Source organism: Vipera berus (genome assembly GCF_964194415.1).
Source record: "Vipera berus genome assembly, chromosome: 8".
Classification (NCBI taxonomy): domain Eukaryota; kingdom Metazoa; phylum Chordata; class Lepidosauria; order Squamata; family Viperidae; genus Vipera; species Vipera berus.
This window is the reverse complement of record NC_138211.1, coordinates 7,684,051-7,698,182: the sequence shown is the minus strand read 5'-3', so window position 1 is coordinate 7,698,182 and position 14,132 is coordinate 7,684,051. Positions and strand designations below refer to the sequence as shown.

At 43.1% G+C, this 14,132-nt stretch overlaps 1 protein-coding gene across 2 annotated transcripts in view; it reads left to right on the top strand.

Moving 5' to 3' along the window:
- Positions 1-2,880: 2,880 nt before the first annotated feature.
- FLI1 (Fli-1 proto-oncogene, ETS transcription factor) overlaps positions 2,881-14,132 on the top strand; it is a 91,080-nt gene continuing 79,828 nt past the window's right edge. The window contains exon 1 of one of the 2 annotated variants that reach the window (XM_081333691.1): positions 2,881-2,957. In XM_081333691.1, coding sequence (XP_081189817.1) covers positions 2,919-2,957 — 39 coding nt within the window. In that variant the 5' untranslated portion in view covers positions 2,881-2,918. Of the gene's footprint in view, positions 2,985-14,132 lie in introns of both variants that reach the window. The other variant, XM_081333690.1, reaches the window with a different exon arrangement.

The window sequence follows — 14,132 nt, the reverse complement described above, 5'->3', positions numbered from 1 at the left end:
TGTGCCCCAAATCTAGCCAAGGCAACTTCTGAGATGGAGTTGAAATACTCACCAATGGCTGGCTTTCAAACCAACTTTATTTCATTTAACTACACTGAACAGGAAATGCACATTTGGGGCAGACAAGCTGCATCTGTGACAAGAATTTAATCTGGTTTACATTTGCAAAGGTCTGTGTTTGAAGCATTGTATCCCAGTCCTATGTTTTATATACTATGAAGCACGTTTTCCTGGGTTTTGTGGAACTGACTTCTAAGTAAACATAGGAAGAACACACAGGTCACAGTTTAAGCAGAAGGCAAAGGTCATGCCTTAGAAAAGAAAGAAAGACATTGAATTCCCCTATAGTTTTTGAAGCACTTAAACTTCAGCTCTTTTCATTTAGGTGGTTTTTGCATATTTGTGAGAGGAATTTCTCAATAATAATCATGGATGGCGTTCCAGTCCAATTATTAGCTTTTTAAACAATCCCTCTTCACCATTTTTTTTGCATAAAATTTCTATTGGAATCAGTCTGGCTCCCTTTCAAGGAATATTAACTCTAATAAACCCTTCTTTATTTATTGTAACATATTTTAACTAAGAAGAGGGGGCGACTCACTGCTTTCTTCCTATCAAGATTTCCATTTCTTACCACATTACTCTTCATTATAAGTCAGTGAAGTTGGATTTGCTTCTAAGAAAAAACATGCAACCTTGGGCAGTCTGAACTATACAACCCTCACTTAGAGATTAGATCTTGGATAGTTTTAATGCGTCTACGTTTAGGTTTTGGAGAAAGTGACTCTGTAAAAACAGCCATTTATTTTGACAGCAGATATAACACTGGCCATGTTACTTCCAGTGTTGATAACTCCCGTCCAGACGTGTTTACATGACCAAACACAGCAGTAGTTGTAACTACTGTATAGGGATTCAGTGGCCCAAAGAACAGTGGCAAAGGAACAGTCTTAATTTACTCAAATAGTTAATGCAAGTTATTAATATTACCTCTCACCAATGTCTCTGGCTGCCTTTGGTGTTGCTAGCAATGGTTATTGGAGAAAGGAATAATAGGATAATAATCCCAGAAACAAAAATAATGGGTAATGAGAGCTTCGTCATTGCTTAATGCTTGTTGATAATTATGGAATGTGAGCATATAGACACAACAACAGTTTAATGCCAGTGATTTAAATGGCAGATAATTAAGCAGTCTCTGCTTATTAATGACAATGGGAATTCAAGTAGTTTGTTTCAACTGGCCAGTGGCCAAGGTTTTGCATAATTAGACCAATGGCTATATAACACACACGCAAACACATACACACAAACATATGTGCTACAACAAAGCTGAAATTTAAACATTTCATCCCTTTTTTTAAAAGTACGGTGTCTGTACTTTGTTATGTGTTGTTGTTATTGTTATTTTGTAGGAATGGGGTTGTTTAGGCAAATTGTCCATTTTTTTTCCTTTTTCTAATTTCATCCGCAACACACTGAGTGGCTGTACATTCCGGCATCCCGGGACATTCAAAACGTTCCATCACTTTCTATGGGGGGTGAGTTTTTACCCCCCGTAGATAGGGCTTGCAACTTGGGAGTCCTCCTGGATGCACGGCTTACCTTAGAAGATCATGTAGTAGCCGTGACCAGGGGGGCTTTCGCACAGGTTCGCCTGGTGCGGCAGTTGCGGCCCTATCTAGACCGGGATGCCCTGTGTACGGTCACTCATGCGCTCGTGACCTCTCGTCTTGACTATTGCAATGCTCTCTACATGGGGCTTCCCTTGAAGACCACTCGGAGGCTCCAACTGGTACAGAATGCGGCCGCGAGAGTTGTCTCGGGAGTTTCCCGGTACTCCCATGTTACACCTTTGCTCCGCGAGCTGCATTGGTTACCAGTTGTCTTCCGGGTGAGGTTCAAGGTCTTAGTGATGGTTTTTAAGTCCTTACATGGCATGGGTCCGGAATACCTCGGGGACCACCTGCTGCCGGCGTCGACCCCCCTCCGCCCCGTGCGTTCCCACAGAGAGGGCCTCCTCAGGGTGCCTCCAGTCAGAGAATGTCGGCTGGTGGCCCCCAGGGGGAGGGCCTTCTCTGTGGGTGCTCCGGCTTTGTGGAATCAGCTGCCGGTGGAGCTCCGGATGGCACCGGATCTCCGCTCCTTCCGGCGTGGGTTAAAGACCCATTTATTTGAACAAGCTGGCCTGGCCTGATGGGGAATTACTTAGGGTTTTAATATTTATATATATATTTTATTGTTTTTATTGTGGGCAATAATTAAATTCTTTTTTAACTTTTGTACTTTTGTAGTTTTAAGATATGCCCTGTTCACCGCCCTGAGTCCTTCGGGAGAAGGGCGGTATAAAAATTTAATTAAATAAATAAATAATAAATAAATTAGGGGATGCAAAAAAATCAAATAAAAACCTAAATGTGTCTGAACAAGAAAGAAAATGTTCAATACAATTCGTTATGTTTTTTTAGAACAATGTCACCATCCCCTTCTCAGTAGGGACAATATTAAAGGTGCATTAGCTTCCTTCTTCATACATGACTATTTCTGCACAATGTTAATTGTAAATGCCTTTAATCAAATTAATTGGCAGTTTTGGAGAATCAAATATTCACAGCGAAAATCTCTCCCTCCTTTTCTTCCTGCTTATTCTTTTTGTCCTTTCAAGAAAATCCAGACAGACAATTAAAAAACCCCCACAAAGAATGAAAACAAGCCACATGGTGGGGATTCATCCACAAGAGAGTCCTTCTGCTTGAGGTGTCATGACTGGATTTACACATAATGACATTGTTTGGAATCTATTTGTCCTTATTACAAAAAGGACACCTACAAACTTGGGGATCCCTTTAGTTCATATCTCTAATTACTCATTCTAGGTTGGTTTGAAGGCTCTTTCAGACATCCAGTTGCAAACCAGGATGTTCCAGACAGTTCCAGACACTTCGTCTTACGTCAAGGTAAGACATGACACCATCTTGAAGCAGGTAATGTCCAATATTTACAATATTCATATATTCAATCAACTGTTTGTTGTGTCTGTTCAAAAGTGTGGCTTTTGTGGCAATAGGTGAATGGAGAACGACTATCTATAGGATCTGTTAGTTATCAACCCCTTCCATCCTACTGGTCTGGGCCTTGAATCTTGTATCTATAATACAGCTTGTTCAATATTGGCAATTTTAGCCTATTTGGGTCTCTTTTGTGAAGTGTTAAACAGGGGTATCTACTTTGAATCAGATATTTAGGAGCTCCCTGTAACCATCTTAATTGTGACCTGCCCCAAATCCTGTTCTCCTCCCTTCTGTATTGCATGCATTCTGCATTCTGAGCTAATCTAACTGATCCAATGCAAAGGAAGTGTTGTTTCTCATCCCTCTGTGTGTGTGTTTTCCCATGGAATTCAAGGACAAAATGTTCTTACTTATGTTAGAGGATGTGCATAAGAAAAGCGTAAGAAGGCGGGTCACACCAGAATCTGCCTTGCAATTATTTCTAGGTTCCCTTCAGCCTGTTTATTCTCGGCTTCCTTGAGAATTCCCGTCTAATGTCTCTTGGTGTTGTTTTAGAATGGATAAAAGATTCTCGAAGGTGATGTAAGTTCTACTGCTGGAATTGGTTGCATGTCCTTGAGGCCTCCTGGCTGTCTACACTTTCCAATCAGAACAAATCTCACAAAAGGAGTGATTGCCTACTCTGGGGACTGAGTGAAAGCCAGGAAGGCTATGGATCTCAGATTATTGTGCAATGAAAACCAGGGATTCCACACTGACGCCTTTAGCCCTGGAAATTCTCTTTGTAGGGCCTGTTTTACAAGTCCATTCTCTTCTGACAAATTGAACAGGAATGGGTTAAAAGAAAGTAGATGCTACAAGATGTTATTATTATTATTATTATTATTATTATTGTTGTTGTTGTTGTTGTTGTTGTTGTTGTTGTTATTATTATTATTATTATTATTATTATTATTATTATTATTATTATTATTATTATTATACATCAAGAAGGGTTTGGTTCTGCTAGCAGAGAAAGAAGCAGAGGTCTCCCTCCTTACAACAAGACCTCTTAGTACAGATAGTCCTCAACTTGCGATCACAATTGAGCCTAACATGTCTGCTGCTAAGCAAGGCAGATTATTGGGTCTTGCCCCATTTTATGCATTTTGCCATCGTTGTTAGGTGGATCACACGGTCATTAAGTGACTCTAGCTTCCCCCATTGACTTTGCTTGTCGGAGGCTGGCTAGGAAGGTTATAAATGGTGATCCCAGGCTGGTTGCCAAAGAGCTGAATTTTGATCACATGACCATGAGGATGCTGTAATGGTTGTACGTGTGAAAACGGGTCATAGGTCACCTGTTCCAGTGTTGTTGTAACTTTAAACAGTCACTAAATCAATGGCTGTAAGTTGAGAACCATCTACATATACAGCCCTTCCTAAAGGAATGGATCTCACCCTGGGGGAAATCTGAAGAATTAAAACTGGTAGTTTTTTTTTCCTGCTGCTTGTATAACTAGACTTTAAGAATCAAAATTCCTTTCTCCAAATCCTTTTCTTATATTTCTTGGCCCTGCTAAAATAGTAGAACAATGTCCTTGGGAGAACGAGGGAAGTTTTAGATGTTAGGAGGCACCTACAAGCTGAATTTTCAATCAGGGAACAGGATTAGTAATAACATTGTAATCTCTTCCACTGCTCAGTAAGTGGGGGACTTTTGGGGCGGGTTAGGGTTGCAAACTGCAGCAAGTCCTTATTTGCCATAGTGGCGAATATCTGTAGCTCGGGTGTAGGATGAAGGTGGAGGTACGTTCTCCAAGCTGGTGGGTTGATTTCGTTACCAGGCTAGGTCACATCTTCAGTGGAATTTAGGGGATATCAGTGTTCTTCTGTTTATAAGGGCTTCAGGTGTGGGTGTGTCGAGTGAGGGTCTTGTGGTGGGTCTTGTGATTGGTCAGGGGTGAGTCATCAGTGAGAGGCTTGCGATGGGTCTTGGGATGGGAAGGTTACATCCGGTCAGTGTCCTTGGGAGGTGAATTGCTTGTGGGAGAGGGGGGCTTGCATGTGTTGGTTGAGGGTCTGGGGGGGCATCTCTGGTTGGCTGTGTGGTGGATTTGGATTCTGAGGGGTTCATAAGCTGGTCAGAAACCAACCCACAAGCTCGGAGAACAAACCTTCTCCCTCAAGTCCTTATTTCTTGTAGTTTCTTTTATATATGCCCCTTGAACTCAACTTTTCATGCACTTAGAAACCTATCTATCTATTTAATCTACGGTACGTCATACATGGACTTGCAATGTATCTTAATATTTCACCTAGATTTTAAAAAACACAATAAAATACAAATGTTAAAAGTATCTATATCCAGATACCAATGGCTAGGTCAGGGTTAGGCAACCTTGGCTCCTTTATGACTTGTGGACTTCAGCTCCCAGAATTCCATGCTGGCTCAGGAACTCTGGGAGTTGAAGTCCATGAGTCATAAAAGAGACAAGGTTGCCTACCCCTGGGCTAGGTCATCTAACCATTGAAGCACAGCAGCATTTATATATATATATATAAAAAATCAGAAACTGGACCAGTATATACCTTCATCTTACAAATGCTCGCAATGTGATCTACAGTTTGACATGGGACCCCACGGTCACACTGAGGGGAGGATACCATGTCAATGATGAGTTACGGCAGATGTTGTGTGAGGTACATATCCTACTCAGGATTGCCTATTGCTGGCCTGATAGATCAAAGCTGGGCAAAGCTGGTCTTCCCAAGAAACCTATTGAATACATGGCATGGAACCTGGTTACCTGAGGGACCACCTCTCACCAATTATGTCTACATGGCTCATGAGGTCCAACACAAAGGCAAGCTGGCAGGGCCAAGGAAGACAGCCAATTGTCTTGTCATGCCCAACTTTGGAAAATAATTTGCCCAGAACTTTGTTTCCTCCCAGGCTGAGCTCATGCATTGGTTCTGCTGATTTGTGAATACTGAAATGGCTTTTAGTCTTAGTTCTTTTTTGTGTGTGTGTCGTTTTACTGTTATTGATGAATGTGCGATGGAAGGATGTATACATTGAAATAAGAAATAAATATGGGGTCAGTAAATGCAGATATACAGTAGTTAGCAGAGAATCTTTGCCTGCCTTCCTTGTTTGAAAGTATTACTTTGCATATCTCTACGTAATATGCCTCCTGCTGGCTAGAGTAATATTCTCAAGACTTCCATCCCTTCATCCCAGTTCATTTGCTCCCCTGATTTTATCCTGGGTAGTTCAGATTCTTCCTGAGTCTTTCTCTCCCTCCTTCCATAATAAGCACAGGCATTTTGCTGTATGTTGTTGTTGTTGTTAGTTGCAAAGTCATGTCCGACCCATCGCGACCCCATGGACAATGTTCCTCCAGGCCTTCCTGTCCTCTACCATCTTCTGGAGCCCATTTAAGCTCACGCCTACTACTTCAGTGACTCCATCCAGCCACCTCATTCTCTGTCGTCCCCTTCTTCTCTTGCCCTCAACCTTTCCCAGCATTAGGCTCTTCTCCAGTGAGTCCTTCCTTCTCATTAGGTGGCCAAAGTATTTGAATTTTGCTGCATACAGACTCTTAACTTGCCCTTCCTATAAGCCTCTTTCCCCCAGAGCACTTTCTTACAAAAAGTAGCTTTGGTGTTTCTCATCCCATGCATTCTTTCCCCCGCATAAAATCATCTGCTATTCAACACATGAATTCTTTCATAACCTGGGCTGCGTTTCTCTTGCACAGGTTTAACATTATCATTTTCCCCAAACTGACCAGGGCATAGCCTGCTTACAACTGAAACTTGACTTTGAGTAGGTGTCAAAGATTGGTGGCGAAGCTAAGGATTTCATAGAACAGAGGTGTCAAACTCAATTTCATTGAGGGCCGCATCAGCATTGCAGTTGCCCTCAGGGGGCTGGGTGGGTATGGCCAGGGTGGGCGTGGCCTACTGGGTGGGCATGGCTAGAGTGTGTATGGCCTACTGGGTGGGCGTGGCCAGCTCTACATCGTTCGCATCAAGGGTACCTATGGGGGCCTGGGCAGTAGTGGGACAGATCTGAGGGTCTCTGGTGGAAGGAGGGTCTCTGGGCCAGGGCCAAGGCCGTGTGGGCCGTTCCCTCACTGTTTCCAGGATGGCTTCGTGGGCCACACAAAACCACTTCGCGGGCCGGATCTGGCCCCCGGGCCTTGTGTTTGACATGTCTGTCATAGAAGATACGGATTTTGAGGCCAGCCTTTGAAAGTAGAAGAGTAGGCATGCAATGGACCTTCACTTCAGACTGGACACATTCTAGGGAGTTTGCAGAATATTAAGAGAGAGAGAGAGAGAGAGAGAGAGAGAGAGAGAGAGAGAGAGAGAGAGAGAGAGAGAGAGAGAGAGAGAGAGAGAGAGAGAGAGCTGAATAGATGGGATAAAAACCCAAATGTCCTGGTGTGCCTGCCTTAAATTGAACAGAGGTATGCTCAGCTAAATTGGAGAGGGAAAAATACGGAGAGGAGAATTTGTTTGGCTCATAAGAGTTTTCCATTTGTTTTCACAAACAGAGACATTTGAAACAGATGATTGAAACTTGGTCACCAATGTGGGTTCTTTCAAAACACACTTGGACCCAGGATTATGTTTTACTAGCGCACGCATGCCCGTGTACACATGCACGCAGAGACATTTTTTTCCCTTTTCCCTACAACATTTCTCAAGAATGTAAACAAACCAGGCCTGAAACATCTGGATTACACATTTTAAATCAACTCCAGTATGTATCAGAATTCTAAATGCAGGCAGCTGCTGCTTTCCTTGTCTAAAGAAGGGTGTGATAAAACCCATGCGTTGTGTGAAAATTGCTTCTTTCCTCTTTGTCAGGCTGGTCTGTGAACTTCGCAATGGGATTCTTTATAAACAGAAATGACAGTAACATCCAAAGACAGACACACACACACACACCATCTGAGCTGGACCATTTAGCCATTAGTGCAACACAGTCCTATGGATGTTTACTTACAAGTCAGAAAGAATCCCACATCTGTGTATGAAAAGATTCCATATCTTGCACATCCGATTAAAACTAGTGAAGTGGTAAAAATTGATGTTTCCTAGCTTGGAAATCTGTAACTTGAAGCAGTGGCATAGCGTGGGGGGTGCAGGGGGGGCCGGCCGCACCAGGCGCAACATCTGGGGGGGCGCGCTTGCACTCGCAGCTCTCTGCCCCTGCCTGGCTCACTCACTCTCTCTCACTGCAGTGCTGGCTATGCGAATCCGATCTGAGCCGCCGGGTCGCCGCCCACTGTGGAGGGAGGGGTGCCAGGCGTGCGGTGCGGTGCGGAGAGAAAGCGAGGGACTATCTGGGGGAGGGACAGTGCAGCGGCCGGGTGCTTGCCCCGGGTGCTGACAACCCACGCTACGCCACTGACTTGAAGGACCCAGAATATCTGCTGCAACAGAAGCCAAATATTATCAGCTTCTGACATCACAGGTTCAAGTCCTGAGTGCTGTGTGAGCTTCCGTTACTTGCCCCAGCTCCTGCCAACCAAGCAGTTCGAAAACATGCAAATGCAAGTAGATAAATAGGTACCACTTCAGTGGGAAGCTAACAGCATTCTGCGTGCCTTGGCATATACAGGCAGTCCTCAACGTATGACCACAATTGAGCCAAAAATTTATGTTGTTAAGTGAGACGGTTGATAAGTGAATTTTGCCCCATTTGACAAACTTTCTTGCCACAGTTGTTAAGTGAATCACTGCAGTTGCTAAATTATTTATTTTTATTTTTTTATTTTAATTCCATTTATATTCCGCCCTTCTCCGAAGACTCAGGGCGGCTTACAAGCTCAGCAGTAGCCTTCATTCTATGTATATGCCTGCTTATTAGGGCTTTCACACACACCCCAAGCGGCATTATTACAAAGTCAGCTTAATTGCCCCCAACAATCTGGGTCCTCCTTAGCTACATGGTTGTTAAGTAAATCTGGATTCCCCTTGACTTTGCTTATCAGAAGGTCAGAAAAGGTGACCACGTGACCCCAGGACACTGCAAATGTCATAAAGATGAGTCAGTTGCCTAGTGTCTGAATTTTGATCACATGACCATGGAGATGCTGCAATAATTGTAAGTGTGAAAAGCAGCCACGTCTCTTTTTCCAGTGCTGTTGCAACTTTGAATGGTCACTAAATGAGCTGTTGTAAGTCTTTATCTTTATCTTTATTAGACTTATATACCGCCCTTCTCCCGTAGGACTCAGGGCGGTCCACAAGGTTTTTAAAATAACAATACAACAGTTACAAAAATTAAGAACAGTTAAAATGATTACATTTAGACCTTGAATAAATATAAAACCCCAATTAAAATCCAATTAAAACCCCAATTAATACTCTCAGTCAAGGACTATCTGTAGTCATGCTGGCCACATGACTGCAGAAATGTCTTTGGACAATGCTGGAAGGTCTTGAAACCTGAGAAATAAAAGCTCAATGAGAAAGCCTTATTGATCTTCAATCATGGCTTGGAGACCTCTTGACTGGGAGCTGGAAGACATCAAGATTGTATTATACACCCAATGACAGCAATGGGGAGATGAAAAGTTCTCAACTGCCCCCGAAAACAAGCTCAGAAATAAATATTTGCAGAGGATGAACAATAGCTTGTATGTTCTTCAGTTTTATTCAAGCCCAATCTTCTTATCTACTAATGTCAGGTCTACAGAAATAAGTGTAGAAGAAACCTATGTCAAAATATTGATCATCCTAGATGGAAACTAATAATAAAATGCTGCTAAACTTTACACTTATTCTTAAATACCAGCAATGACAATCACAAATGCTGTTTGCTACATTTCTTAAGGGCACATGATCTCATCCTACTATATGCCTTATTCAACCAAACAATTCAGTTCATCTTTTCAGGCAAAGTTATGCCAACTCTGGGCCTTTATTCAAGACTAACTAGAGGGTTACCTTAACTCGTGTTGAGATCTGGGGAATTCTGCTGTGAACCGTTCCAAGGTTGCTTTTCATTTCTGTTGATCTAAAGTTATATGGCAAAACTGAGTGGCTTTACGTACCGGCATCTCGTTTAGTCCAAGAGGTTCCATCTTTGGTTATAGGAGGAGAGATCTTACCTCCCATTGATAGAGCACGCAATCTAGGTGTCCTCCTGGATTCACGACTCAGTTTTGAAGATCATATTGGAGTCGTGGCTAGGGGGGCATTTGCCCAGATTCGCCTGGTACACCAGTTGCGCCCCTTTCTGGACCGAGATGCCCTACGTACAGTCACCCACGCACTCGTTACCTCCCGTATAGATTACTGCAATGCTCTCTACATGGGGCTGCCCTTGAAGACCACCCGGAGGCTTCAGCTGGTGCAGAGTGCGGCTGCACGGGTAGTGATGGGAGCACCCCGATACTCCCATATTACACCCCTCCTGCATGAGCTGCATTGGTTACCGGTTGCCCTCCGGGTGAGATTTAAGGTGCTGGTACTTACCTTTAAAACCCTACATGGCTTAGGCCCAGGATACTTGCAGGACCATCTGCTGCCGGGAACGAATTCCCATCGCCCAGTATGCTCACACAGAGAAGGCCTCCTCAGGATACCGTCGGCTAGACAATGTCGGCTGGCGACCCCCAGGGGGAGAGCCTTCTCTGTGGGAGGGCCAGCCCTATGGAACCAGCTCCCCCCTGAGCTTCGGATGGCCCCAGATCTCCAGCCCTTTCGCCGCGGCCTCAAAACACTCCTTTTCCACCTGGCTGACCTGGACTGACAGGGATTTTAATTATGTTTTTAATTTTTTAACTCTAATTTTTTTAATTTATTTTAATTTTAATTTTAATTTATTGTACAGGGGCTTTTAATTTTAATTTTATCTTAACTTCTGTATTTATTGTATGTTATTGTTGTTAGCCGCCCTGAGTCCTTCGGGAGATAGGGCGGCATATAAGTCCCAATAATAAATAAAATAAAACAAAACAGCAAAACACCGATTCCTACTGAACCCAATTAAAGAATGAATGAGTCCTTAGTATCTGCAGCATTTTTAACGGGATCGCGAGTTGCATAAGATGGGCTACATTCCAAAATATGAAGACTGAAAATTTCCCTGATATTATCACGATCCGTAGACATAAGCAACAGAGGTTGGTTTGTTTGTTTGTTTCAAGGACATATTGTTTCAGACCAAGCCTGTTTTCACTATTTGAGTGGAAAGGAAGCTAAATGACTCATATAATGTTGAACGCACGCACAAACCCTGAATTCAAGTATAAATAAAGTAAACTTGGGAATAACTAAAGCTGAGTTAATGGCAGACACACTTTGCTTGCACAACTTCTCACTTTTAGCCTTGGGCATCTCCAGATAGGAGAGGAAATGGCTTCTGTTTGAAGCTGTTAAGAGCTGATTCTAGCTGGTAAGCCAAGATAGGCAAGGAATGGTTGGCTCCAAATATTTTGCTCTTTAAATCCTATCAACCTACAGCATGTCAACAATATGGAAGGAAGATATTAAAACATTCAAGCTGAAATTGGGAAGCACTGTCATTATTTGGTCTTAGTTCCTTGCGTCACTCTGCAGCTGTCTCTGGACAACACTTTGAGATCATCCTACTTGGTTCTTCATGGAACCCCAAAAAGCAGCAGACACCCCAGAATTTGAATCAGGATAGGACAATACAAAAAAAACAGGACAATCATGTTCATGGTGTGAAAAGGAACGTTTTTCGGAATATATGCAGTGTTTAGGATAAATATGTCATGCATACCAGTCTCTTTAGATATGGCAACATAATTCTATGATCATTTGCCTCAACAGAGGTGGTGTCTATGGAGATCCTCCATCATCCAGGTCATGGTTGTCCCAAAGGTGCTTTTTCAAGAGGCACCTGGACTTTCTTGTTTTTCTTTGAAGACGTTTCGCTTCTCACCCAAGAAGCTTCAGTCAGAACTGAAGAAGCTTCTTGGATGAGAAGCGAAACGTCTTCAAAGAAAAACAAGGAAGTCCAGTTGCCTCTTGAAAAAGCACCTTTGGGGCAACAGGGCTGGTGATTTTATGAAATTAGCAATACAAAAATCATATAGTTCTGTTCTGCAATCAAGGGTACAATCTGCACCCCAAGTGCTGTATGTGTCCTCTAACCCCCTCCCCCCACCCCAGATCATTTTTCTTGGGAGGATGGAGATGTGAAAAAGCTTTGGCGTGAGTAAAACAAAAAAAAAGCAGCTTAACATATTTTAATGAAAAGGAAAAATTATCCAGGCCATTTGAACAAAGAGAAAACAACACCAACAGTTTCAGCACTGTTGAAGTCTATAGAAATCATTCTGGCCCTCATTGTCCCAATCAGTAAAGTCCTGGGCTCTTCAAAACACCTTTGGATCAATGATGGTTTACAGTAGATTCACGCTAAAAATCTCCGTATTTATTTCTTCACGCAAAGTGAAGACAACTGGGGAATATCTTCTGCCAGTTCAGGGAAAAAAACACCTCATTTTCCTGTAACTGCCCTGAAAAGAAGCAGCCAGCATGTGTTAATTATTACAGGGCCTAATATTGAATTACAGGTTCCTCCCTCCCCCCCCCCCCAAGCTTCGAGAAAGCTGGCCTATTTTTCCTTAACCTCCACAAACTAGGTGCCTACAATTATTCTTTCAAGGTTTCATTTGGCGGTATCTCTGTTGGTGATTTGCTATCTTTCTAAAGAAAACCGGGCTGGTGGTCCATGGGATATGAATACTGTCGAAGTGCAAAGTAAATACTTCAAGAGGATGAGGGTTTAGGAAGTCTTTGGGAATTAATAGGCGAAATTCAAACTGGTCAGCTTGTTGTCACCTCTTCATGAACAGAGATAAAATACAACTGCTTATGGGCAAGGATCCAAGGAATCACATGGCTTGTTCTCCTGCTCGAGTAGGCGGGTAAATTTCTTACCATAATATTTGGAAAAATCTGATGGAAGCTTTCGAGGCATTTTTGTGGCAACGTTCATGGAAAACAGGTGGCGCTCAGATTGTGCTGTGGTGGCCACCGTGTTTGAGCACAGCTTTGTCAACATTCCTGATTTTGGGATGGAAAAGTGCTCCTTGCTCTCTCAATATTTGGAAACGCAAGCATTGTGGCTTCTTTAGTACTGGTGAGAAAAGGCAAGGCTTCTACTCTAAATTCAAACCGAGGCATACATTTTGATTTGAGGATTGCCTACAATAGCGGGGAGGGGGGGGTCATCATTTTCTGTCCATTTTAGACAGAGACGTGATGGTGCAGTGGTTAGAATGTATTGCAGGCAAACCCTGCCCACTGCTGGGAGTTCGATCCCTGGCTGGCTCAAGGTTGACTCAGCCTTCCATCCTTCCAAGGTTGGTAAAATGAGGACCCAGATTGTTGGGGGCAATATGGTGACATTGTAAACCTCTCAGAGAGTGCTGTAAAGCAGAGGTCCCCAACCTTGGCCACTTTTGCACTTGTGGGCTTCAACTCCCAGAATTCCTCAGCCAGCCAGTCATAAAATGGCCAAGGTTGGGGACCCCTGCTGTAAAGCACTATGAAGTGGTATATAAGTCTATGCTATTTCTATTGCTGTAACTGTGATTAACATTCAGTCTGTCTTGTGCCTTGTGCTATAAAAAATAATTCCCTTGTCACCCTTTTAAGTGGAATGCATCTTCCTCAATCTCAGATCCTCTGAAGCTTCTGCGCAGGATCTTAGCTGTTCTCAGCATTGCATCTTCTTGACAGACAGCTCGGATGTTTCTCCTAGGATCTGTGGGAGCCATTCTCCCAGCTAAGAACACACAGCCCCAAATGTTCTTACCATCACTAGCATCACTTCAGCCTTAACTTTCCACATCCTCTCCAGTTCCTCCGTCAGGGCCTGGTATTTCTCAAGCTTCTCATAGTCTTTCTTCATATTGCTGTCACTTGGCACCACTAAATCTATCACTACCACTGTCTTCTGGTCCTTGTCTACTATCATGATGCCTGATTGAATGGCCACCATAGCTGCCTGGATCTGGTGGTCCCATAGGATCTTAGCTTATGTACTGTCTACTGTATATTGATAATGGAGAATATTTATAGCTCAGAATTGAAATGAAGGGTCCTTGGGGATCTCTGAGCTTGGAAGACAGACAGACA